At 43.0% G+C, this 24,846-nt stretch overlaps 1 protein-coding gene across 1 annotated transcript in view; it reads left to right on the forward strand.

The window, feature by feature from the left end:
* Window positions 1-24,846, forward strand: part of LOC147750851 (protein NEDD1-like) — a 381,766-nt gene that overhangs the window by 84,770 nt on the left and 272,150 nt on the right. Inside the window, exons 4-5 of the mRNA XM_086937101.1 lie at window positions 2,945-3,061; window positions 3,192-3,332. Of these exons, the coding sequence (XP_086793227.1) occupies window positions 2,945-3,061; window positions 3,192-3,332 (258 nt within the window). The remainder of the gene's footprint in view (window positions 1-2,944; window positions 3,062-3,191; window positions 3,333-24,846) is intronic.

Here is a 24,846-nt window from a genome sequence, read left to right on the forward strand (position 1 = left end):
CACTTGTTTAGGTTCTACCTGAAGAAACCAGATTTTTTTTTAAAGTGGAGTAAGTGCTGCATATATGATTAACATCATGAAACCTTAAACAGCTGCCACATTTGGCACAGTTATTCAGGAGAGTGTGAGAGCACAGGGAGGTATGACAGTCCAGTTGGAACTTAAAATTGTCAGGTTTTCGGATGGGCATATTATATTTTTTACTGTGCTTCCCAATTTAGATGATATAAGGGGTACGTAAACTGACAGAAAAATGTTTGACTAACATAGCTCTCCCAGACTTTTTTTTTTTATAGATTTGGTCAGTTGGATTTCTTTTACCTCTCCTGACAAGGTTTTTACTAGTATGTGCTCTCTGAAGTAGTTCTTTGATTTCTGGTACAGCCCCTTTTCACACAAGATGTTCCTGAATTAGACTGAAAATGGGAGTTACCAAATGTTATCAGTGCACAGTAACCTACAGGACCAACCCTTTGGTCATTTGTAAACTGGGTTATGAAGGAAGGAAGAGCCTTTTCCCATAGCCAGAACTGCTTTGTTTGTGTCCCACATGCAGTGGGGAGGTCTTACCCCAGAGCTAAGACAATTCTAAAATGGAGTTAGTCTGTAGATTCATTTCTGTAATCTGATGTCGGCTTCAGAGATGAATTATGCAAGATCAAGAGATTATGGGTCAAAGCATCTAAATCTGAACCCGATTTCAATCTGACCTAAATCTATAAAGGTTATCATTTTTTTACATATTTTCTGGAAGCGGGTGATTGCTAATGTTGTAGAAAGCAGAATACTGCAATGAGCCCGAACTCCTTCCACTTTATCTGGGGGTGCTGCAGCACATTCCACGCCCCTTGCACCAACGCTGGGGAGGGGCAGAAGGCATTGAAGATCAAGATTCTAGTTTCATCTTCATATCGTTACAAATGTTTTACTTTCACCCAAGAGGACACAGCTGAACGGCACACCTAGGGTATTGGCACATATTGCTAGAAATACAGTTTCCTTCTACAGTACTGAAGTACATTGTTCCATCGAATTGCGGCATTTTCAGGACATTACTTCTACTTACACACACTACCTCTGGTGACGGCACTGCGTGGAAAAAACATTTGTCCTGATGAACACCTGCCTACGTGTGACACCGAGCACAGAATTATGTAAATTGTTGGGATATGAATATTCTATTTAAAGATTCTTCCAGGGATTAATCCTGTGATGTGTGATAGACCTCACACAATACTTGTGGTTCACCCTTACAAATGTTTAGTTCTTTAGTGAGGTCCTATAGCAGCTTGCGTGGAACTTTGATTCTTTATGGACTGCAGTACTTTAAATGCGAAATACTATTTTCACTTTGACGCTCCTTCTACTCTTGTTTAAATTGAGGTCCTATAGTACCACACTTGACATCAGAAAAGAGTAGCATTATGAATTCAAGCCTTAGTTAAATCAAGAACTAAGGTATCCAGATGCCTGATGTAGGCAGTGCATGGAAGACTTGCATTGTTTCCTCAGTGTTGGTGGGGAAGCCTTGTGACGAAGTATGCCCCACCATGTGAATTAAGGATCTACTGCCTGCCTGACTCAGAGTTCATAAGCTGTTGCACATAACCTTAACAAAGGGTTTTACTCTTCAAGAGAGCGGTTTAAGATTCGAGGTCACAGCCATTGGTTTTTTTAGGGAGGTTGAGATAGAGCCTGTTCATCTGGAGCAATAGATTTATCAGATCGGTAGAGTTTTCTCTTCCTGCTTTAATAATATTAGGATGCTGAGGAACATTTTACATCATATGCCTATGGATGCCGCCAACCCTTTATCCAATGATTGATTTTATCTTAAGTTGACGGCAGCGGTGTCTGGGTGACTTCCTACTCGCCTTTTCATACATTGCAGCTCATTCAGAATACTGAGGCAAGAATCCTTAGATCAATGCAAAAAAAACACAAAATTATTTGGGTAATCATATTTATGAAAAGTCACCTTCTAAAGATCACTTTCTAACTCCGCTCTTCCTTTCTCTTGATCGGTCACCTCCAATTTCCCCTCTGTTCCTCTTCTCCTTTTTTGCAATCTCTCACACCTATATCCAGCCTTCCATTTTGTATCTACCCTGCTATTGCTCAATGTTCTCTTCTCGCTCCTGTCTCACCTGTTCTCCATCATTCCCTATATTTTCCGAAATGTTGTTTACAATCACACCTGTAGGGTACTTACTTACAAATAGGTGTTGAAATAAGAAAAGCTATAATATGACTAGATTATAAGGAAATGTGAGACACTGTTCTTATAACAAACACTACTGTTACCTGTGAGTTTTCCTCTCTGTGCCCAGCCTCCTGTGCACACTGGGGATGTAAAAGAAATCCGGGTGGACACTGCGTGGGGGTTAAAGGTTGAATGGTTGGGGAGTGTAGACCTCAGGGCCCTGACATAAGCCCTTTTCACCCTCTAGCATATGAAGTCCCATGACTCAGCCTTCCATGTGGCACTTTGTGTATCTATGAGGCGTGCAGCCTAAGTGATATTGTAGGGCCTCTTGCTAAACTTTGCATGGGAGGGGGGCATCACTGCATATTGCACACCTGTGAAGCAGCCACGAAATCATTTTATTTGTCCAGTTCAGTAAATCCAGAATAGTGTGACTAATCCTACTGGTGTCAATGATCACCCAGGGTGTTCGTGAACAGGAAAATCTTTCACTTTTTCTTTAACTTCTTGGACTCTTATCAGCCCATCTAGAAAGCTAGCACACCCTACCTATATGTTTTATTTATGTACAGCATGTGTTACTAAGGAATCTCCACAACAATGATTGTGGGTCCACTTGGAAATGTGACACTAATTATGAAAATGCATGTTTCCATTGTAGTTCGAAAGTCATTACTAAGAAACTCTTAAAAATACTTTGCATTAAAAAAAACATAATGACCGTATGTTTTCCAACAGGAAAAACAAACCTGCTTAGATTTACATTCCAGTTGCAAATTTCTTGTGAGTGGAGGCCTTGATAATTCTGTGAACGTCTGGGAATTAAAGGCTAAAAGTCTTCATTCGTCCCTTAAGGTAAGGCATTGAATTCAGTGAGAAATAGTTGCTTAACACGTCACAGAGCCTGCTGCCTGTATTTTTAATTCTTTTATCAACGAGCCACCCGGTCTATATTTCCAGCTCGATCTTCATTTGCATTTTTCAGGCTCACAAGGCTGAAGTCACCTGTGTGAAATTTTGCGAGAACGATGACTACTTCGCCTCTGGCTCAATGAGTGGTGACATCATTGTACAGAGTGTGTACACCAATTTGTCCAGTGCGCCCTTCGGTCACGGTGGCACACAGGTAATGCATTTGTATTATGCTGGTTAATGATTAGGTAAACAGCCAATGTATGTCTGATTGAGCGTCATATGAACAGGTTATGCTTATTTTCTTGCGCGTTCTGGAAACCATGTTGTACCAGCAAGTCACAATTTTATTTGGAAATCTATATTTTGCCTAGCTGTTCCACGCAAGTTATCCAACACTTGTGAAGCAAACATATGTAAAATTACACTGGAACATAAAATGGGTAATATATGAAATGTATGTTTAGGCTTAGTGGACTTGTAGAGTGCATGTCTGCTTCAGATGAAATGTCCCAGCCCTAGTTTCTGTCTATATTAGGGGGTGTGAAATTGGGCAGTTGGGTAGTTGGTTGAGGGGGTGAAAGCCTACTCAAGCAAAAGTCTCAATCCTTGTCCGGATGAACCACAAATAGTCACAAAATTAACTTGTGCTTAACCCTCTGCTTGGTACAAAAACTGTCAGGCTTAACTCTGAGGCAACGTGTAAAGTATTTTTGCAGCACAAAAGAGTAATAAAGTGAAAACACAACAGACAAAAAATCTCACACCAATTTAGAAAAATAGAGTGAAAAGTAAGACGTTAAATGACACCAAATGACACCAAAATGACAAAAATCCAATCTTTGTAACCTGAGATATGCAATTTTAAAAGTTTCAGCTAAGGATAGTGCCTATGAGCACAAAGCATCCCTCGTGGCTATCTGGTTGTGCGAGACCAGTTGAAAGTCACAAGTTTAGGCGGACCGCAAAGGAGCGTGGAAAGGATACAGAGACCAGGCTAGTCCTGCTGAAAAAGGTACCTTCTAAAGTCCTGCACAAAGAGTTCTGTTTGAGGTGAAGGAGGACGCAAGAAGCAGGAAGAGCATAGCTTATTGTCTGCACTGTAGCACAAACAGTCAGATTCACCAGCGCTTCACATTGGTGGTCGCTGCAGGCAGCAAAATCTTCACATAAACAGGCCTGTTTGTGGTCATATAGACCCCAGCAGGATTTGTTTTCTAAAAGGAGGAGCCCAACCGATGCCACACCAAGGGTCTAGGAACTGGAAGGCACAACTTGGGGATTAGTAACTCACTCCAGCAGAGGCCAGCAGGCCTCTGGCAGGTCCAGGTGCAGATACAGGCAGGTCCAGCTGCAGCAGGTCAGCTGTGCAGTTGCAGAGAGGCCGCTGGAGGTTGTTGTGCCCCTGTAGCTCAGAATTGGACGTCAGTCAGCTGACCCTTGGAATCACTTGAGCCTGAAATAAAAGGTGCAGATCCAGTCTTCCTTCACATCAAACAGGGCAGTCCTCAAGCAGCAGGGCAGTAGGGTGTCCTTCTGTTGTATCCATAGGTCCAGGAGTGAATTGAAGAGTGGCTGTGAGGGTCCCCATTTTAGGTCGAGCTCTCAAGACCTCTTCTATATACTTTAGTATATATTTCATATACTTTAGGATATACTTCTTTGTGGGCTTACTGCTTTTCGTTGGTTTTTTTCAGTGCCATTTAAAAATCTGTGATTACTAGTGGTCAGTCTTTCCTATTTGTCCCTCCTTTTTAATCCAAAGAGAAATTTCTCAGTACTTGTACCCTTCCACTTGTCTCATTTAACATCTGTTTAGGGACCACTTTTCCCTTTCTCAAAGAGCATTTGACCAGATCAATGTTTCTATGCTTGCATTACTGTTTGCCTGTGCTGTGACTTCTGTTCATGTAAGCAGTTACGTGGGCGTGTACGGGGGACGGCCAGGCGCCATCCAAACCCTGCCCACTGATTAAAAATCCTGCACCGCTGTGGAATTCGTGCCACGGTCAACGGGTTAAAGCTACAACAAAATCTACAATGAGGGCATTACGGAGCTTCTAGCGCACTTCACTTATGAGAAAACGGCAGAGAAAAGAGGCTGCGTCTGAGAAATCGAAAGTCAGCACTAAAGCAGAAGTTATTTTACACACTCTTTACTCATGGCTGTTATTGTCATGTGACATTTCTGGTCAAACCATCTCACCTGAGAGACTATATATGCAGTCGACATACCTGTGAGGAAAGCGAGCAACTACACAAGGCATTCATAGCTCAAAAATTGTGATCTATGTGGAAATATGCTTGCTTAATAAAAAATTATAAAAATTATGCATTGGGCTACTATTGTCGAAGATTATAGTGAATTTGTCTTTAATGACATCTTGTGTCACATAATTAGCTCTTGCTTGGTGCATAATTATAGCTCTTCAAACCTTACATTGGGCAGGAGAGTGCTATATAAAGAAAATACAGTACAGTTAATGATTCAACACTGCAACATAATTTGGTCCTCTATGGACCAGGATTATTTATACTTCACTGATTGCATGTTTTATTTTAGCACACAACAGCTAGGATAACGTGGAAAACTTCACATATTTCTGCAGCGTATGTTGGACCCAATGACCCATATTAATGTCAGGGAGCCCCAACTCACTTTGTGGACTTTGCCCTGTACGATGCATTATGAAACCATCTCCTGTCTTTGGGGTGGTGTAAATACTTTACTGGAAGTATCAAAAACAATGCAGTTGATGCTGATAATAATATTAGTTAATTATTCCCATTAGTGTTATTTACTAATGTAAATTAAGTTCAGCATATGACATTTCAAAACAGTGAGTATTTCGTGACCATAAGGAGGTCTCTTTAAGTCTCTGTAACTTTAGCGTAGGTTGTAGTATCGCCATCCTGCGGCTTTAGTGTTTTCTGCATAGATATGGATTTGCCACATAATCCATTAGATGCTTCCTAGTTTGTAGACTTTAACAAAATAAAATGTTTGCTTCTAGCTCCAGCTAGAATCACACTTTACTAAAACATGATGACATGTGCTGTCATACAGTGGAAGGCCCTTGACAAAGACAGATTGGTCACATTTTTGTTGCATATTTGGGTGCTCACCTGGTATTAATGGGAAAATACCTTTTTTCCAGTGAGTTTTTAACATGTAAAAATAACATAAGTCATTCAAACGCAAAATGCTCATTATACCACATAATTTGGCTTTGTTCTTGCCATATTATTTCACCCTCCCATTTCACATAATTCCAATGGCCTTGTGTGTGATGTAAGGTGGAAAATATTTTTCTGTACAGTCTGTGTGATGCCACTGCATGTCTGTTAGTCTCTAACGTCTGGTATCATGTTGTAAGCTGGGTCCAATGCACATTTTTCTCAAATGTTTATTCAAATGTTTTATGTAATGTTTGTGGTTTCAGTTTTACTCCAGAGTAACAAGCTGAATATATGCTTTTGATACAAAACTCAACCTGTCAATGTAGCAATGTGTGTGTTTGGACTGTTAATCACATTCTTCTTCCTACTGAAATGTATTGAACTACACATTTAGGGTGGTCACATCAGGAAAATAAATGCTTTGGGTAAAAATAAGTGTAAACTCAGTGCACTTCAACGGAGGGTCTCCATAAAGTTATAGATGTGTACATATTTTTCATTGGAAATACATTATTTTAGGCTTTGCTAATATTCCACAAGTAGATGAGGGTCACCTTCACAAGGTGAGGTAAGAAAGCAGCACAAGGCCTCAAAAATACGTTTTTATCAAGTCAGCAGCACTGGCCACATCCTGTCCCATTTCTTGAGATATATCACTTCACAGTCTAATACGTTTCTACGGGCCACTGATACTGATTCTTCAGGCTGTTCAATACTCCAGTGATGAAGTCCACACATAATGTTATTGTGATGTTGACTTGCATCAAGGCATGTGTCTTTCCATCCACGACTTAAAAAGCGCCTTGGAATGTGCCCATAAATGTTTCCTGAGGCAAGCATGTATTTCTGAAGCAGACTTAATGACCCAGAGTACAGTAATTGTATAGCTCTTCAATCCCTGGTGGTACCAAAGGGGGTGGTGATGGACGGAGCATCTGAATCAATCAAACACTCACACCCAGTCAAAAGATCTGGGTTTAATCCATCACTGTTCTTTAGCCCACTCTGCCACCCCAGTTCAGACATGGCTATATGCAAATCAGTCTGACCCTGTGCCTCATGGGAACAGTCCAGCCCGAACTGCCAAGCCATGTCTTCCCTGGACCAGAAACAAGCTTCCGAGGACCGGTTTCTGGTATTCCAGCCGTCTTCAGCCCAGCTTGCTTGAATCCAGTGGCAAAGTGAGCAAGGGATTGGCTCTTTTAGGTCTGTTAGCCAAGACCTTTTGATTTTACTAAAATTATGTATATGACATAGTAACTTATAGGGGTTTTCAGCCACACCTCATCCATTTGCCTGTATTTGTGTCTCACACATTCATTCAAACCCACAAAAGCATGCATCAACGGGCAATGCTAAACCCAACTTCAGCCATTGGCTGTCTACACTATTGGTTACAGCATCTTTATCCAATTTGGTTTTTTTATGTATTGACAAACTGTAGGCTTTTTTTATGTATTGACAAACTGTAAACTGAAGATCCACCATGGGTGGAAGATCCTTCTCCTTCCTTGCTGCCAAGAACTGGAAATCACTCCCCACTCACCTCCGCCTCACTCAAAACCACATCTCCTTCAGAAAAGAACTTAAAACCTGGCTATTCGACAAATAATGAACCCCTTACCCAAGCGCCTTGAGACCCTGTGGGTGAGCAGTGCGCTATACAAATACCGAACTTGAACTTGAACTCTAGGCTATTTCCCAGATAAAGTTTTGCAAAAGCCATGACAAAACAAAACAAGAATTGCAAAACGACTGGCCGGTGACGCCAGACCAATTGGCTTTGCCAATGCTTTATATGCCTAGTGTCTACTTTTAAATGGGAGAAGCTTAGCTTCTGGAGTTTTCTGCCTACAGCTGTATCTGGAATTTCCTACTGCATGCCCAGGTCCAAGTTCGTCAGGAGGCACAATAGGCTAATGTGAATTCCTTTGTGTGTGAGCCAAGCCAGAGCCTTTGAAGTGCAATATTTGTAGGTGACAGGTCCCCCCCCCACCCATCCTGCCAGAGAGGGCCCATTCTACCAACACCCAGGCCATCTATTGTCACTCTGCCCGGGAGGAATACACAAAAGCCAACTGTCAACTACACCTAGTCATGTGACCCAGAAGAGGTTGCAGGCACCAAATGGTTAGGACTAGAAATGGCAACTTTCTAAAGTAGCATTTTCAGAATTGTGACTTAAAATGCTACCATTAAAAAAGGTTTTTAATTAAAAAAACCTCAAACACCAAACATGACTTTCCTCACTGCTCCCAATCAAAAGACCTCACTTGTAACATATAGTAAGGTAACCCAATGTTATCTTATGGGAGACATAGACCTTGCAATAGTGTAAAACGAGTTTGAAAGGTTTTCCTTACCAGGACTTGTAAAATTTAAAAATCCATGTCCAACTTTGTCCAATACATTTTATGGCCCGTTTAGGGCTTATCCTAGGGGTGAATTATATGTTTTAAAAAGGAAGGTGTTGGCCTGGCTAAATGTTTATTTTGCCAGGTCCAAATGGTCATTTAAAACTGCCTGCACTGGCTGCAATGGTAGGCTTGAGACCGGTTTTATAGGGTAATTTTAGTGGCTGGCACAGTTAGTGCTACAAACCCATTAGTAGTATTTAGTTTACAGGGCCTGGGTACATGTAGTAGGAATGTACTAGGGACTTGCAAGTAAATTAAATGTGGCACTTGAGTATGGGCCTATGTTACAATGTTATGGGGAGTGAGCACAAGCACTTTAGCACTGGTTAGCAGAGGTAAAGTGTACAGAGTCCTAAAGCTTACACAAACATATTCGGCAAAAATAGTATGAGTGAAGGCAAAATATTTGGGGGTGACCCTGCAGAGAGGTTTAAGTCCAACAGAGAACTTCTACTGGAAACAAAATGAAGGTCAAACGAAGGTATGTTTAAAATCACGTTTTCAGACATCTTCTAAAAAACACTTTGGATTGGCTTTTCCAATGGTTAAGATTCATACTGTTTCAGATTTTGGGGGCTAGATAGCAGAATGCACCCCCTCCTTGTCTCACTTTAATGATCCCAGGAACCATGGGCAACAAAAAGTCAAATGAACGAAGAGTTCTTGGGGAATGTAAGCCCTTATTAGATTGTTAAGGCAACCTGGGCCAGGATTTGAAAAAGCTGAGCACATGAGTTTGAATTGAATCTGCTTGCTGACTGGCAGCCAGATTAGCTCTGAGAAATTCAGTGACAGATACTGTCGTGGATGTCTGCTATATTGCAGTGGAAAAAGGTGGCAAGGCAGTCGCACAGGGCTTGCGATGGCGGGATGTTGTTGGTGTTGGAGCTGTGGTAGGAGAGTTCCTTCACGATGTTGAACAACTCCTTGCTATTGTGTGCGTTGTTGTTGAGGCGGTCTTTGAAGGAGATCCTCTTGGCCACCCTGATGAGGTGGTGGTGGTTGGTGATGGCGTCCTTGTGTGCTGCGTGGCTGTCCGGAGTTTGTTCACTGTGTCATTTCTTCTCTAGTTTTCGGCAGGCTTGCTTGGTGAACCAGCTGGCCCTCTTGCTGGTGTCTCTGTGGGGGGGTTTCTTCAGCGGGTCGAAGGCGTTGGGGTAGTCCTCGATCCAGCGTCTGAGGCTGTGGCATTCGTTGGTGTTGGAGGGTTCGGTGGGTGGGCTTAGAGCGAGGTTTGCGTGTAGTTTGTCTTCAGTGATTTTGCTCCAGCAGCGGTGGGGGATCTGTTGGGTGGAGTGGTGTGGTGTGTAGTGGGTTTCTGGAAGGCGAAGTGCGTGCAGCGGTGGTCGGTCCAGAGGAGTTCGGTGGTGTGGCTAGCAGAGACGTGCTGGCTTGAGGAGAAGACGGGGCCGAGCGTGTGGCCGGTGGAGTGGGTGGGCGTTGTGACGAGTTGCTGAAGTCCGAGGTTGGCGAGGTTATCGATCAGGGTTGTGGAGCTGTTGTCCTCATTGTTCTCAAGGTGAAAGTTCAGGTCTCTGAGGAGGATGTAGTCGGTGGAAGTCAGTGCGTGCGTGCTGATCAAGTCGGTGATAGAGTCTCTGAACTGGGGTCGGGGTCTGGGGGGGTCGGTAGACGAGGGTGCCTTTGAGGGTGGAGTTAAGGTCTGTGTGGATCGGGAAATGCATGATTTTGGCGGTGCTGAGCGCATAGTAAGTGCTAGTCGAGACCCTGATGCTGTTCTTGTGGACGATGGCGATTCCTCCTCAGACTCCGTTGGTGCGGTCTCTGCAGGTGATCTTGTAGCCTGGGATGGCTATAGCGATGTCGGGTGCAAAGGAGTCGTTAAACCCAGTCTCTGTCAGGAAGGCGACGCCCGGGGATTATGTCGAGCAGGTCCCAGAGCTCGATGGCATGCTTGCGTGCGGAGCGGGTGTTCAGTAGTATGCATCGAGGAGGTTAGGGTCTTTCTTGGCGGGTGGTTTGTGGGCTCTGAGGCTGGTGTTGCTGCAGTTCCGGCAGGTGAAGGGGCGGTGTGTGCATTTCGGCGCGGTCTTGAAGCAGGTGTGAGAGTGGAGTTGGGAGTGGAGTTGAGAGCGTGCAGAGTGCTAGCATCGTAGTGGCGTCGGTCGTCATGGCGAGTGCGGGGGCCAGGGGTTCTGGCGCTGGGTGCAGTCCAGGCGCAGTGGCCGGCATATATGAGTAGGTGGGAGGGAGGAGCAGCTGGGAGGGGGGAGGCAGGGGTAGCGAGTGGGCAGTCAGGGGGGCGGGCCGCAGGGGACGCAGCGGCGAGGGCGGTGAGGTACAACAAAGGTAACAGAAAAAAGGGGCACAAAATCGAGGGAAAAACGAGTGGCACACAAAGCAAAAGGGCACAAAAAACTATGGGAACAGAAGGCAAAAGGGGCACAAAAACAAGGGAACAATTAGTGGCACAAAAGGTAGAAGGGCACAAAAAACGAGTGGAACAGAATGCAAAAGGGGCATAAAAACAAGGGAAAAACGAGTGGCACAGAAGGCAAAATACAGAATACAGAAATACAGGGGCAGCTAAGAACAGAAGGCAGAACAGGCATAGAAGTACGAGGGTAGCGAAGATAAGGACAGACCGGGCAGAGAGAGCCCGGGGACAGCGAGGGGAACAGAGGGAAGAAAAAGGGGCACGGACCACGTAAAAGCAGTGGGGGAAGACAGACAACAGCAGTCACAGACACAACAATGAAAATACAGGCAATACAATAAAAGCAATAAAGCAGAGGATGAACAAACCTGCCTACCACTGGCCACCAGGGATGAGGCGCAGGTGGTAGCCTGCAGGCGGAGGAGGGCCTCGAACTTCCTCAGCTGGGGCAGGGACACACAGGCGGAGCTGTGCGGAGGGGGAGCGACCTACCCGGTGGTCCCCTATATCTTTCATCTCCTATGCTGGGGCTATTTTTCTTGTGTTCTCTGAGACATTTTACGCCCCTTGCAATGCCCTTATAATTAAACACATTTGAATGGCTAAGTATACTGTCATCCAGCTTATACTTTCCCAAGTAAAACTGCACGTTTGTTGGATAACATGGCCATCAGAACTGTAAGAGACTGATTCCACGCACAAGATCCGGCTATGTTGTCCTAAGTCCTCTAACTCACAGCGCATCATCTGCGCCCCTAACCTTACAGGGTAACAAATGGATGTGCAATCTCAGAACATGACAACCCTGACTCCCCAAGGAAATTGTGGTAACAGATCTAGAACCCTTTCCCTTAGCTACTTATGTATACCCAACGAGATACACAAGTGATGCACAGTACAGCTATTATATATTTATTGAAGCATTGTGATTGTTGAGTAAAATACTTGTGCTGCAATTATCAATAGAAGGAAATGGAATAATGTGATTAGCATTACTGGATTGGTGAAAAAGCTAAACTGTTGAACTATTTTGCTTATTACAGGAAATGTAAGCTTGCATTCAAGTACTGTAATATATTTTGTACTCCTACCTAGTGCATCCTTACCTATCATGATTAGTGTGTGTGAATCCTGTGGGTTAGTGTCAGCATCCCTCGCAAGAGGGAAAACAGGAATTAGCTGAGCTGGAACAGCGTAGAACAATAGATCGACCTCTCAGTGCCAGCGAAATGCTCCTCTGACTAAATAAAGACTTGATATCATATATATAATACCATTCACCATATTGGCCAGGCCGAAGCCCCAGCCAAGCCGTTATTGTATATTCTATTGTAATAGCTCTGTCGCATAGCTGCCAAAACAAATAAGATTTTGTGCATGAAGTGGTAGTGTAAGCAAAACTGAGTTTGAAGAACATTATCCTGTATTTGCATGCAACTGAATGTGAGTCAGATGTTATCGTGTTCAGGGAGAGAAGGCAACTTAAGAATGTTCACCTGTAAAATGGCGTTTCTTAACCGGGGGTAGTGTATACACGTGACAATACAAAGTAACTGATGTTCATGTTTTGGTTGCTCTCTAATACCACCCCAGATGAAAAATTTTAAAGAAAACATGGTACTTGAGACCTATCGTAAATCTTTCTAGGCCAAACTGTACTGGTGCTATTCAATCTGAGGAAGAATGTCTATGATCAGTGTCAAGATCATGTCATTCCCAGCTACACCACAAAGGGTTGTTCCTACGCATCCAGTATTATCACAAGCGAATAAAATGTATATTACTGTGGCTACTTTTGGGATCTTATTCGGACTTTGAAAAAGAGATATTGCTCCTACATTACTCTCATTTGCATCACTTCTCAGAGGCACTGTCTTTTCTTCAAAAGCCAATTGAACTAAACCTAGGAAATTCTCACATCTTCTGAAATGGTGGCCAAAAAGAGTGTGTGTACAATAGGAGTGTTCATTATGTAGGTGTGATGCTTCCGCACTAGTCCTAATTTTTTTTCTTTATCAGAAATTCTTAACCAGTGAATTATTGTTTCCACCTTCAAAAGCTTTTTCTTCTGGAGTTGGCAAATGTTCTTTATTGTAAGCAGGAAGACCGGTAGAGGTGCTGAGAACAAATTGGTATGTTAAGTTGAATTGCAACACGATTTTGCAATCCATCACATGAATATTTCCTAGATCCCGCAGGGTTGGAACAGGTTTCGAGCTCATTTAAGGACATGAAAGTAGACAGTAGGTATAACGAGCATTGGCAAGGCCAATTGGTATGCCAGTCTATTGGCAATCCTTGTTTTGTCATGGCTTTTGCAAAACTTTTTATTGGGAAACTGCCAACAGTTTGTCAAAATAATAAAAAAAAAAGAAATTGGATAAAGATGCTGTACCTCATAGTGAAGTCACCCAATGGCTGAAGTCTGGTGAAGTGTTGCCCTTAGATGCATGCTTGGCAGAAAGCTAGATGTTGGTCCACAAAGTGTGTGTTTTGTGATTTGGTGTAAATCCGTTCAGTAGTTTTTGAGATATCTATCTTTAAAAAATGTAGATATCTGGGGACGCGAGTCCTTGCAGTGGAGTCGCGGATCCTAATAAATTTGATAGACTGTCAACCCTTGAACCAAGAAGAGTTAGCAGCCATCTTGGGACTCAGGAAAAAAGTTTAAAAAAAAGAAAGGGGGACAGGGTAGGAATCACCTGACCCCTACAATATGGTGTGTGTGGGGGGGGGGAGGGGGTTCGCTGTGAAGCGAGCAGGGAAACCGACATTACTTTGGGTTCCAGGGTGCTGCATGTTAGTAGCTCCCTTGATCGAAAAGCAATGCCAGCTCTCACAGGATGCGGGAAGCCAGCTGGGATTGTGCGGACCTTGAGGCTCCCCCACGGTCCCTAATATAGAGGTCAGACCTTATGGGATGGGGACCTAGGGCCAAAGGGGACCCATGGAGGGGGGCTGTGCTGGCCCTCATCCCCCTTTTTAAAAAATAGGTAAAGGCTGGCCTCACGGGATGGGTTTTCTGGGGCGATATTGGCCTGGAAGGGGGCAGCGTGACCTCATTCCCTTTTCATTGAAAAATAAAAATAAGAAAAAAGTGGGAGGCCCTGATGGATGGCATCCCCGGGGCCAAAAATGGCCTGGGATGGGAGCTGCTTGGCCCACCTCCCTTTCAAATATATATATAAAAGGCCGTGCCCCGGGGATGGGGCCACTCTTCCTTTTTTTAATTAAAATAAAATAAAATAAAACAGGGGGCAGGCTCATGGGGATGTGGACTCTGGGGCCCAAAATGGCCCAGCGAAAAGGGGCCATGCAGCCCCACTGCGGAATTTTTTTTACTAAACAGCAACTTACCCGAGGCCCCGCCCTCTTTCTCCACCGCTCTGCAAGAGCGCCTCTGGGTGTGCTGCTAGTAGGGGGATGACGTCCCCTTGGCTGCTGAGAGTCCTTAGGGGCCAACAAGACCTCCTGTTACCTCCAGTAAGTACCACACAGTGGGATTGCTGATGGGTGGTCGGAGGTACAAAACCAGACTGCTGTGATGTCATGAGTGATGTCACTAACCATGTCATGAGTGATGTAATATGTGACATCATCAGCAGTGCATTGCGGGCGCGTGAGTTATAGTGAACTATAATGGGGGAATTTCAGTGGTTTTGTATGAGTGAAATGTCCAGCTAACTAGAACATGTGTGAAACCTATTGTTTTTCAGTGAATTTCTAAGGTTTTTTAAATGCTAATTTTTAACTATAACTTGGCTGAAACCGATGGTTTTTTCAGTGAATTTCAAAGGTTTTGTAAATGACAATTTTTAAATGTATTAATTATATTTTTTATACTGATTTACTACATTATTTTAAATTCTTTATTTTTATATATATTTTATTTTTTAAATTACTTTACATTTTTTTTATATAAAATGAAAAATAAATGTTTTAAAAAATATTTAAATTGTAATATATTTTATTTTTTTATATATATTTTTTAATATATTTATATTTTATATAGCAGGCAATGATATCCTATGAAAGAAAATTCAAGTTACTGGTAAGTACAGTTAAATTTACTTTTCAGGAACAGTAGTGAGCTGACACATGCAGCACTGAGGTCTCTCCTGAAAAAAACTGAGTAAATCCGAATTTGTAGTTTGGCTGATTTTGAGGAATTTTTTTAAGTTCCAAAACTCCACACTTTGACATGTTTCACTTGAAAAATTTTCTATGTTACACTATGGAAGGAAATTAAAGTTACTGTAACTACGATTAGAATCTTTTTTCAGGATCAGTAGTGGGCTGAAAGATGCAGCACTGAGGTCTCTCCTGATAACAGGTGAGTAAATCGCAATTCGTAGTTGAACGGATTTTAGTGGAATTTTTGTAAAGTTCCAAAACTCCACACTTAGACTAACATTGACATGTTTTACTTGGAAATTCTTCCAAGTGTGGAGTTTTGGAATTTAAAAAAATTCCTCTAAAATCAGCCGAACTACGAATTCCGATTTACTCACCCGTTATCAAGAGAGACCTGAGTGCTGCATCTTTCAGCCCACTACTGATCCTGAAAAGTAATTCTAATCGTAGTTACAGTAACTTGGATTTCCTTCCATAGACTAACATTGACATGTTTTACTTGGAAATTCTTCTATGGAAGGAAATTCATGTTACTGTAACTACGATTAGAATTACTTTTCAGAATCAGTAGTGGGCTGAAAGATGCAGCACTGAGGTCTCTCTTGATAACTGGTGAGTAAATCGGAATTCGTAGTTCGGCTGATTTTAGAGGAATTTTTTTAACTTCCAAAACTCCACATTTAGAAGAATTTCCAAGTAAAACATGGCAATGTTAGCCTATGGAAGGAAATTCAAGTTACTGTAAGTATGGTTACATTTACTTTTCAGGGTTCGTCCTGGGCTCAAAGATGCACCACTGACGTCTCTCCTGATAACAGGTGAGTAAATCGGAATTCGTATTTCGGCTGATTTTAGAGGAATATTTAGCTCAATAGTGAAGGGGGCGGGGCCTGAGGACATATGTGTGCAAACACGCCCTGTGGCGTGTTTTAGGTTGGGGAATATATTCTTCTTCAATCCTGAGGTCACCTGTGAGCCAACTAGCCCATCAGGTACCTCCAGTTTGCGCCAGGGAGCTGCGTTGTAGAGAGATGTTCAGAGGGCACGCCCCCTTTTTACAACACTCTGCAACGCAGCTCCGTGGCACTTACTAGAAGTACCCATTGGACTAGTTGGCCCCTAGGGGACCTCCTGGATTGAAGAGGAATATATTCCCCAACCTAAAACGCGCCACAGGGCGTGTTTGCACACACGTCACCTCAAGCCCCGGCCCTACCTTCACCACTGTGCAAACATGCCTCGTAACGCGTTCTATGTTGGTGGATTAAGTCCCCTTGCATACTGGGGATCCCTGGGGGCCAACTAGCACACAGGGAACCTCCAGTATGCGCCAGGGGGCTGCCTTGCAGAGAGGTGTAAAAAGGGGCAGGGCCTCATTACACCTCTCTGCAACGCAGCCCCCTGGCGCATACTGGAGGTTCCTGGTGGGCAAGTTGGCCCCCAGGGACCACCAGTATGCAAGGGGAATTAGTTCCCCCTCTGCCAATGCGCCAGGGGGCTGAGTTGCAGAGAGGTGTAAAAAGGGACGTGGCCTCTTTACACGTCTTTGCAAGGCAGCCCCCTGGTGCGTTTGCAGAGGGGGAACTAATTCCCCTTGAATACTGGGGGTCCCTGGGGGCCAACTAGCACACCAGGAAGCTCCAGTATATGCAGATATGGATGTTTAGGCAGCGCTTATCTCCATTAAGCTTGGTTATTGTCATTTACATATAGGTGTCTGAGGGAGAGAAAAGAAGTCTATGTGAATGGCGAGGATTGCACAATAGCACCACATCACTCCTTAATTTGTAGACGCATACAATTGCATGGCTCTTGTAATCAAGATGTGCCTAATTTGGTGTGAGTTTTAAAAAGGCACTGCGATACCTGCTATCATACCATTGTTCAGTTTACTGGAAACGTGAATTATTTAATTTGTAATAATGCAGATTGTTGTTCAATGTTACCAGGCATCGGTTACATGATTACGTTAACTTAGCGTGTGGGTTGCTAAAAAAAGTTGTGTTTACTCCTCTGCATGGGAAGCTGGATGTTTCCATCTGGCCGTCTATTCCAACCTTGAAAGCAGAGTCAACCAAGTGAGCCGTATAAGAGCGCTACTGTCTCAAAAAGAGGTCGCTCTTACATCTGCTAGAGAAGCATTTGTCCTTCATGTAGTAAACACCCGCACAGAAGTGTATGATTTATTAAATACAGATGTGCCTTTTGTGTTTTGGGGAGTTAATTAAGAGTGTCTTTAATGTGTCCTTGACTACGGGGTACTTACTTTTTCAAAGTTAGAAGCAGTGGTCTTGTGAGTTCTTTTCAAACTATAATTGGTGTCTTTTCAGCATTTTTTTATTCGATGTTTTCCAGCATCTTTGGTGCATTCCCCTTAATAGTCGTATTAGTTGCTGGTGTCCTTCTATTAATTTGTTTACTTAAATATGAATGCACATCCTCCAGCACACGACAATATTTCTCGGCTGTTGCTGCTCCGCAACCGAATGCTTAGTTATTACGGAGCGCTGCCTCTGGCTACATTGAGTGCAGCTTATGGATTATCGTTTCGATTCTCCTTTTTCACATGCATTCAACCTGTCTTCCATTGCCTGAGCTGCGATTTTGACTGGACCCTGGATTTGTTTCTCTGCAGTACGGTGTCTCCCAACGCGGATTATGACCAGCTGATGAGCCCCTTAGTGGTTCATTACTTGCTCTGTTCTGGCGGCGGGATTATGGCCTTAGCAACGATACATGGAATAATGGGACGTTGAAATGTTTTTGCTGTGGCGCATGACTTCTTGGCACGCAGTTACATTGAAGATGACCAGATTTTTCCTCCGATGGTGATAGAGGCTCTGGTCATTGAGGAACATGTATGTTCATTCTCACTATTGAATTGGTTGGCTGAAATGTTTTCAGATGAGAACAATGACTTCCTCTTGGAGGCTGTTGCTACATACTGTGCTTAGACGCTGTTTGATTAAGACTCTTTGATTTTTCTACCTATTCTTTAATATTTAGTTACTGTTTTCTATCAAACGGCGAATTATTTTTTATGCAAATTTGAACTTGACTCTGCTTTTCAGGCTTGGACTCTGCGTTCCTAGTTCGGCCACGTTTATATCACGTGGTTCTATCGAGGGAGGGTGTCGTGGGCTGAGCCTTGCACTCTCACCGTGTGTTAAGTTAGCATGGGTTCATTAAAAGCTTAAACACCATTTTTGCTTTCCTGCTCTGCTTTGCACACGACACGCAATTTTGATATTGTTTAGAGAAGGCGGAGTATTTTGTTTCACATGAGAATAATTTGTCATGCTACATTTCTAAACTGCCTCTCTAGTTTAGTGTGTATAGTGAGAGCATGGAACATCAAGGTTATCTTGGATACTGTGGCAGTAATTTGGAATGATCCTTGCACGTTCGACCTATAACACATATGCAGGTATGGCCACGTCTGATACTGGCGCGTTTAATAATGCATTGTGGAGGCATAATTAGACACAGTTGGAGAACATTGGTATCCTGACAGTTTGTGTAGAACTCAATGTGATCCACTACTGCTGAGTACCAGAGGTATGGGACCGTCCATGTAATCCTATGAGACCTTCTGTAGTTATAAACTAACCTGGTAGGTAGGGAGGATAAAATGTAGGTATATTTTAAACCGGTTTCCCGTTAGCAATATAAGATGCTTTCTCACTTTGTATTTTATGGAATAGTAACAATGCTGACAACCTTGTTTCTGATAATGTTTGGTTGTATTATCTAAGGTACTGTGCATGAGATTACGGCGTTAGAAATAAACATTTCAAACTTGCACGTGTCTTAATTTACTCCTTGTTTTGGACTGGTGTAAGATTATAACGAAAGAGTGCTCTTTGTACCTACCTTAGTTGAGGTAATCTAAGTCGCATATTCTGGGTTGACTAGTCATTGGTGTTTTTGCTATAGGACGAAGAACCAATGACTCACTGATTGCTAGTCTGGTAGGGGGTTTGGGTACTAAGGTGGGCTATGGTACACCGTAATTCACTGAGGTCCTAAATCTTTATGCACAGTTCTGTGTAGGAGCAGAATTCCTGCAACAGTAGTTACAACAAAAAGGCTCGATAAAGGGCCTTGAGTTTGAATCAGAATATGAAATTGAAGAATAATTGATAACCCCAGCCAAGAAAGGGAGCAAGTGTGCAAATTTACAATGTCTTTGGCTGGGGTACTTGTTTCAATAAAAATGTTCGATAAAGACCTGCACTTTGAATAACTATATGAAATAGAAGAATAGTTGATAATCACAGCTAATGTATGCAGCAAGTAGTTGTGTGTATGTGTGGATGATGTGTTGATTGAGTGGAAGATGAAAAAGGTGAAAAATAAGAAATGTTGGAGACACGCATACTACCCACTGCCTTGTCAGTGAAGAGAATCTTTGGATTTCCAGCGTATTACAGATAGGGTGTTGAATTCCTCAGTGGGAGCAAGAGAAACGAGTAGCACATCTAAGGAAGCCAGCTTGTGCATATAGTGTGCGGTAGTAAGGACAGAAGTGTGGAAATTATCCACTGCTATTGGTGGGTAGTAGTTGCGAAGAAGGCTGAATAAAGGGCCTTGACTTTGAATTTGAATTAAAGAAGAATAATTGATAAGCCCAGCCAAGAAAGGCAGTAACTTAGGTGTGTGTATTTGTGGATGATGTGTGGATTGAGCGGAAAATGAAGAAGGTGAAAAATAAGAGGCTGCAGAGATGCAAACTTTCCATTTCCTTGTAAGGGAAGTAGGTGTTTAGTTTTCCAGTGCGCGCAAATTTGACAATGCTAAGCGCTTACGGATAAATTAAAAATCAGCCTTGACAAACATCACAGCCACCACAGTCATGTCAAGTGCAGGACCCAATACTGGAATACATGTGCCAGTGACAGAAAATAATGATGTGGAATCTGACAGTGGGAGCAATAGTAGCAACAGCAGTGTCTATTCAGACGATGACCTTCAAGGGGGAGCAGGCGCACAAATACCACAATTAGTCTTGGATGTTGGAGAGGAGGTTGATTTTTTTAGTCAACGCGCACCTCCAAAGTTTACGCCCCCGCAAACAAGCTCAGCCACAAAAAGGGCAAGGATCAACAAACGACGCAAAGAGCGCCGGAAAAGGTGGAAATCAAAACAACAACAAAAAGAAAAAGCAGTACTGGCGCAACAAGAAGTGAACAAAACAAAGGATAATACTATAATCAATTTCTCCACGGTAGTATTAACAACGGCGGAACAACAACTCTTGAGCTTGGGTCTTTCATACTGCCCCATAACCGATTTCAATGACACCTCAACCCGAGTGGATGTGTTCCGATACATCCGCAAACTTAAATTGCGGAAATTCTTTAACATCCAGGAAGGATCACAAGAGACTGGGATTACAAAAATAACTGCCCCTTTAGCAGGATTAGAAGCCCGGGATGTTAGAGGACTTCTTACCCTACAACAATTAGAGGACCCCACCAGCAATAATGATGCCAGTCCCTCAACCCAGCAAGAATTGAGGTAAGCGGAAATACACCAAATGGGAGCAGGGGCGAGCCCATTTAAACCCGCCTCAAATTTTATTCCAACTATGCCAAAAGATGCGATAGACTCTTTTCATGAGGTAGTAACGGCAGATCTGAAAAAACTTTACAACCAGGTGAAACACCGTAAAAGAACCAAGGAATCTAAGGAAAAACAATACTGGGCACTGATTACCAAACTAAGAAATGACCATCAAATTATTGTCTGTACATCGGATAAGGGGGGTAATATCGTCATCTGGCCCCAAACCCAATATATTGAGGAAGCCAATCGACAACTGTCGGATGAAGTATGCTATCAAAAGACAAATTTGAAAAGGTATGACCAAGCAAAAGAGAAACTGCAAAAACTTCTTCATAAATACAAAAGAGAAGGACAGATCTCTTTAGAGGAATTCAATTTTCTCAATGTCGAACAGCCGGTGATGCCTAGGTTTTACTTAATACCGAAGGTCCACAAAGGTAAAATACCAGTCCCAGGTCGGCCAATAATATCGGCCATAGACAGTGTAGCGGAACATTTGGCCCAATATACTGACTATTTTCTACAGTCCCTTGTTTCAGGTCTACCAACATACATAAGGGACACAGGGCATTTCTTACAAAAACTAAAGGACATGGCTTGGACACAAGACTGCTTGCTGGTAACTTTAGACATTGAAGGACTTTATACCAGTATAGACCACCAAACAGGACTCAAAGCTCTGGAGTATTTTTTAAGTACCAGGCCAGTGGAATGTTACAACCATAACAAGATGATAATCGAATTTGTAACATGGAGTCTTTATAATAACTATTTTATGTTTGGTAGAGAGATCTTTGTGCAAAAGAGAGGTGTTGCCATGGGGGCCTGCTTTTCCCCCAGCTATGCGTGCTTGCACGTTGGCTGGTGGGAGAAGCGGGTCCTCATGGGAAAACACCATGCTATGTTCTCAAAACATGTAGGGATGTGGGTTCGTTTTATAGACAATGTGTTTTTAATCTGGAAGGGAGATGAAGCGAGTGTGAAAGAATTCAGCTTTAGATTGAATAATAACCAGGAAAATCTTAAATTCATTCATCACATTAGCAAGGAATCTGTGAATTTTTTAGATGTAAAGGTCTTTCATAAAGCAGGAAAAATCGCAACCACCCTACACAGAAAGGACACATCAGGGAACACAACCCTCCATGCCTCAAGTGCCCATCTCCGTCATGTCATAGACAACATTCCGTACGGGGAATTACTGCGTTTAAAAAGAATCTGCAGTAGCGAGGAAGAGCTGTCAGTGTGTATCTTAGATATTTACAACAAGGGGTGGTGAGGGACAGAGTCTCTGAATTAAGCAGAAAGCTCTCACCCAGTCAAGAGATCAGGGCTAGATCCAACACCGTTTTTTAGCTCACTGCACCATCCCAGTTTCAGAACCTGGCTGTATGCAAATTAGTCTGTTCCTGTCCCAGTGCATGATGGGAACAGGGCAAACCAAACTACAAAAGCCAATTCTTACACTGGGAAGGAAACAAGCTCCCGGGGACCGGTTTCTGGCATTACAGCCGTCTTCGGCCCGGTTTGCTTGAATCCTGATGGTGCAATGAGCAAGGGTCTCACATCTGAGAATACCCTTCCACGCTTAGGGCTTGTCTCCTTTCTGGTGAAGAATTGGCTTGGTAGTTTAGTCTGCCCTGTTCCCATGATGCACTGGGCCAGGGACAGACTGATTTGCATATAGCCAGGTTCTGAGCTGGGCTGGTGCAGTGAGATAAATAACGGTGATGGCTCAAGCCCTGATCTTTGGACTGGGTAAGAGTGGTCTGCTTAATTCAGACACTCTGTTCATCACCACCCCCTTTTCTGAATCGTTTTTGGCCACTATAGGTGTGGCAGGGTATACTCAGACATGAGTCCCTTTCTCACTGCACCATCAGGATTCAAGCAAGCCGGGCCGAAGACGGCTGAAATGCCAGAAACCGGTCCCCGGTAGCTTGTCTCCTTTCTGGTGAAGAATTGGCTTGGTAGTTTAGTCTGCCCTGTTCCCATGATGCACTGGGCCAGGGACAGACTGATTTGCATATAGCCAGGTTCTGAGCTGGGATGGTGCAGTGAGATAAATAACGGTGATGGCTCAAGCCCTGATCTTTGGACTGGGTAAGAGTGGTCTGCTTAATTCAGACACTCTGTTCATCACCACCCCCTTTTCTGAATCGTTTTTGGCCACTATAGGTGTGGCAGGGTATACTCAGACATGAGTCCCTTTCTCACTGCACCATCAGGATTCAAGCAAGCCGGGCCGAAGACGGCTGAAATGCCAGAAACCGGTCCCCGGTAGCTTGTCTCCTTTCTGGTGAAGAATTGGCTTGGTAGTTTAGTCTGCCCTGTTCCCATGATGCACTGGGCCAGGGACAGACTGATCTGCATATAGCCAGGTTCTGAGCTGGGATGGTGCAGTGAGATAAATAACGGTGATGGCTCAAGCCCTGATCTTTGGACTGGGTAAGAGTGGTCTGCTTAATTCAGACACTCTGTTCATCACCACCCCCTTTTCTGAAGTGTGTATCTTAGAGGCATTGGTCAGATTTAAAGCCAGGGGATATAAAGACACTATTTTAAAGAGAGCGGTAGACAAAATGAACCAAAGAGAGAGGGAGTCACTATTTAAACCAGTGAACCCACCATCAGAAGGCAAGGAAGATTCGGCTGAATCTTCCATTAGGTTCATAACTGCATTTAGCCAGCAGGAGAGAAAGATTAGATCAATTCTCACAAAAAGCTGGCCGATACTTTTGACGGATGCAGTTTTATCACCACAACTGCCGGACTCTCCCAATATTACGTTTTGGAGGGAACCCTCCTTACGTACGCATGTGTCTAACCCATTTCCAGAGCTACCAAAAAAGAAATCCTGTCTTCCACCTAAATTGGGGTTTTACAAGTGTACCAGTTGCAGGGCATGCAAGTTTGGGGTTAACACCCAGACTTACACTACTCCATTCAGCCCTGTTCCATTGCCAATCAAAGGGAACTACGGTTGCAAAACAGAGTATGCTGATTATGTTCTGGCATGCACCTGTGGCCTGAGATACGTGGGTAGTACCAGGCCTCCGGTGCATGCCAGAATATTGCAGCATTTACGTGCAATCGCAAATAACGACATTTCATATCCTGTGGCAAGACACTTTAAAAGTGTACATGCAAATGATTTGCAGTGTCTTAGCTACTTTGTCCTGACCTCAGTTCCAAGACCCAGAAGGGGAGGTGACGGGGACAAATTGCTCCGGCAATTGGAGTCTAGAATGATCCTTGAGCTAGACACTAAGGTACCAAACGGATTAAATACTACGGAAGACCTTTATCATTTTCTGTAAACTGCCTGTCTATCATGTTGAAGGTCTTGTGTTTACTCTGACCCCACAAACTTTATAATATTACAAATTTAGCTCCTATTGGTATGACCGTCCCCCGTCCTAATTACTCAGTGTTTTAATTTAGTCCGTCATTCGATTTAAATAAACTTCACTCCCTTCCCTATTTTTTCTTTTTCTCATCACAGTTTATAGTTCTAGGATAAAAGTATTACTACTCCTGAATTATACTGGTTGCACTTTTCACTTTAATATGAAAAGAAAACAATGTTTTTTCTTAGGTAGAACATGTACTACTATAATATAGGGGTCGCCATCAAACATAGATGTCCCCAGTTTGATACACTGAAAAACATGTTCATAGAACTAAATTATGAACTTAAAGGTTTAGGTCCAATGAGCCTCCTATTTATTGGCATGATTTGCACATCTGTAGTTATGTTTACAAATGCGACTATTTTGCACATTGAGGTGGTACCACAATTTGTACCACAATATAATACTGATTTTATATGAGGTTTTTAAGTATGTACATCATTACTTTTAATCTATATGAAATTTTGTACTATGATATTTATATGTATATTTATATTCATATTTATATTTATAGTAATGTATTTATGAGTGGCGATATTTTGCACATACAAACAGCAAGGAAATATTATGCACTTTATGGAGTAGAACTCATATTGGACTCTAAGCTAATTTTTAATT

This window comes from Lissotriton vulgaris, chromosome 1_1 (genome assembly GCF_964263255.1).
Source record: "Lissotriton vulgaris chromosome 1_1, aLisVul1.2, whole genome shotgun sequence".
In the NCBI taxonomy this organism is placed as follows: Eukaryota; Metazoa; Chordata; class Amphibia; order Caudata; family Salamandridae; genus Lissotriton; species Lissotriton vulgaris.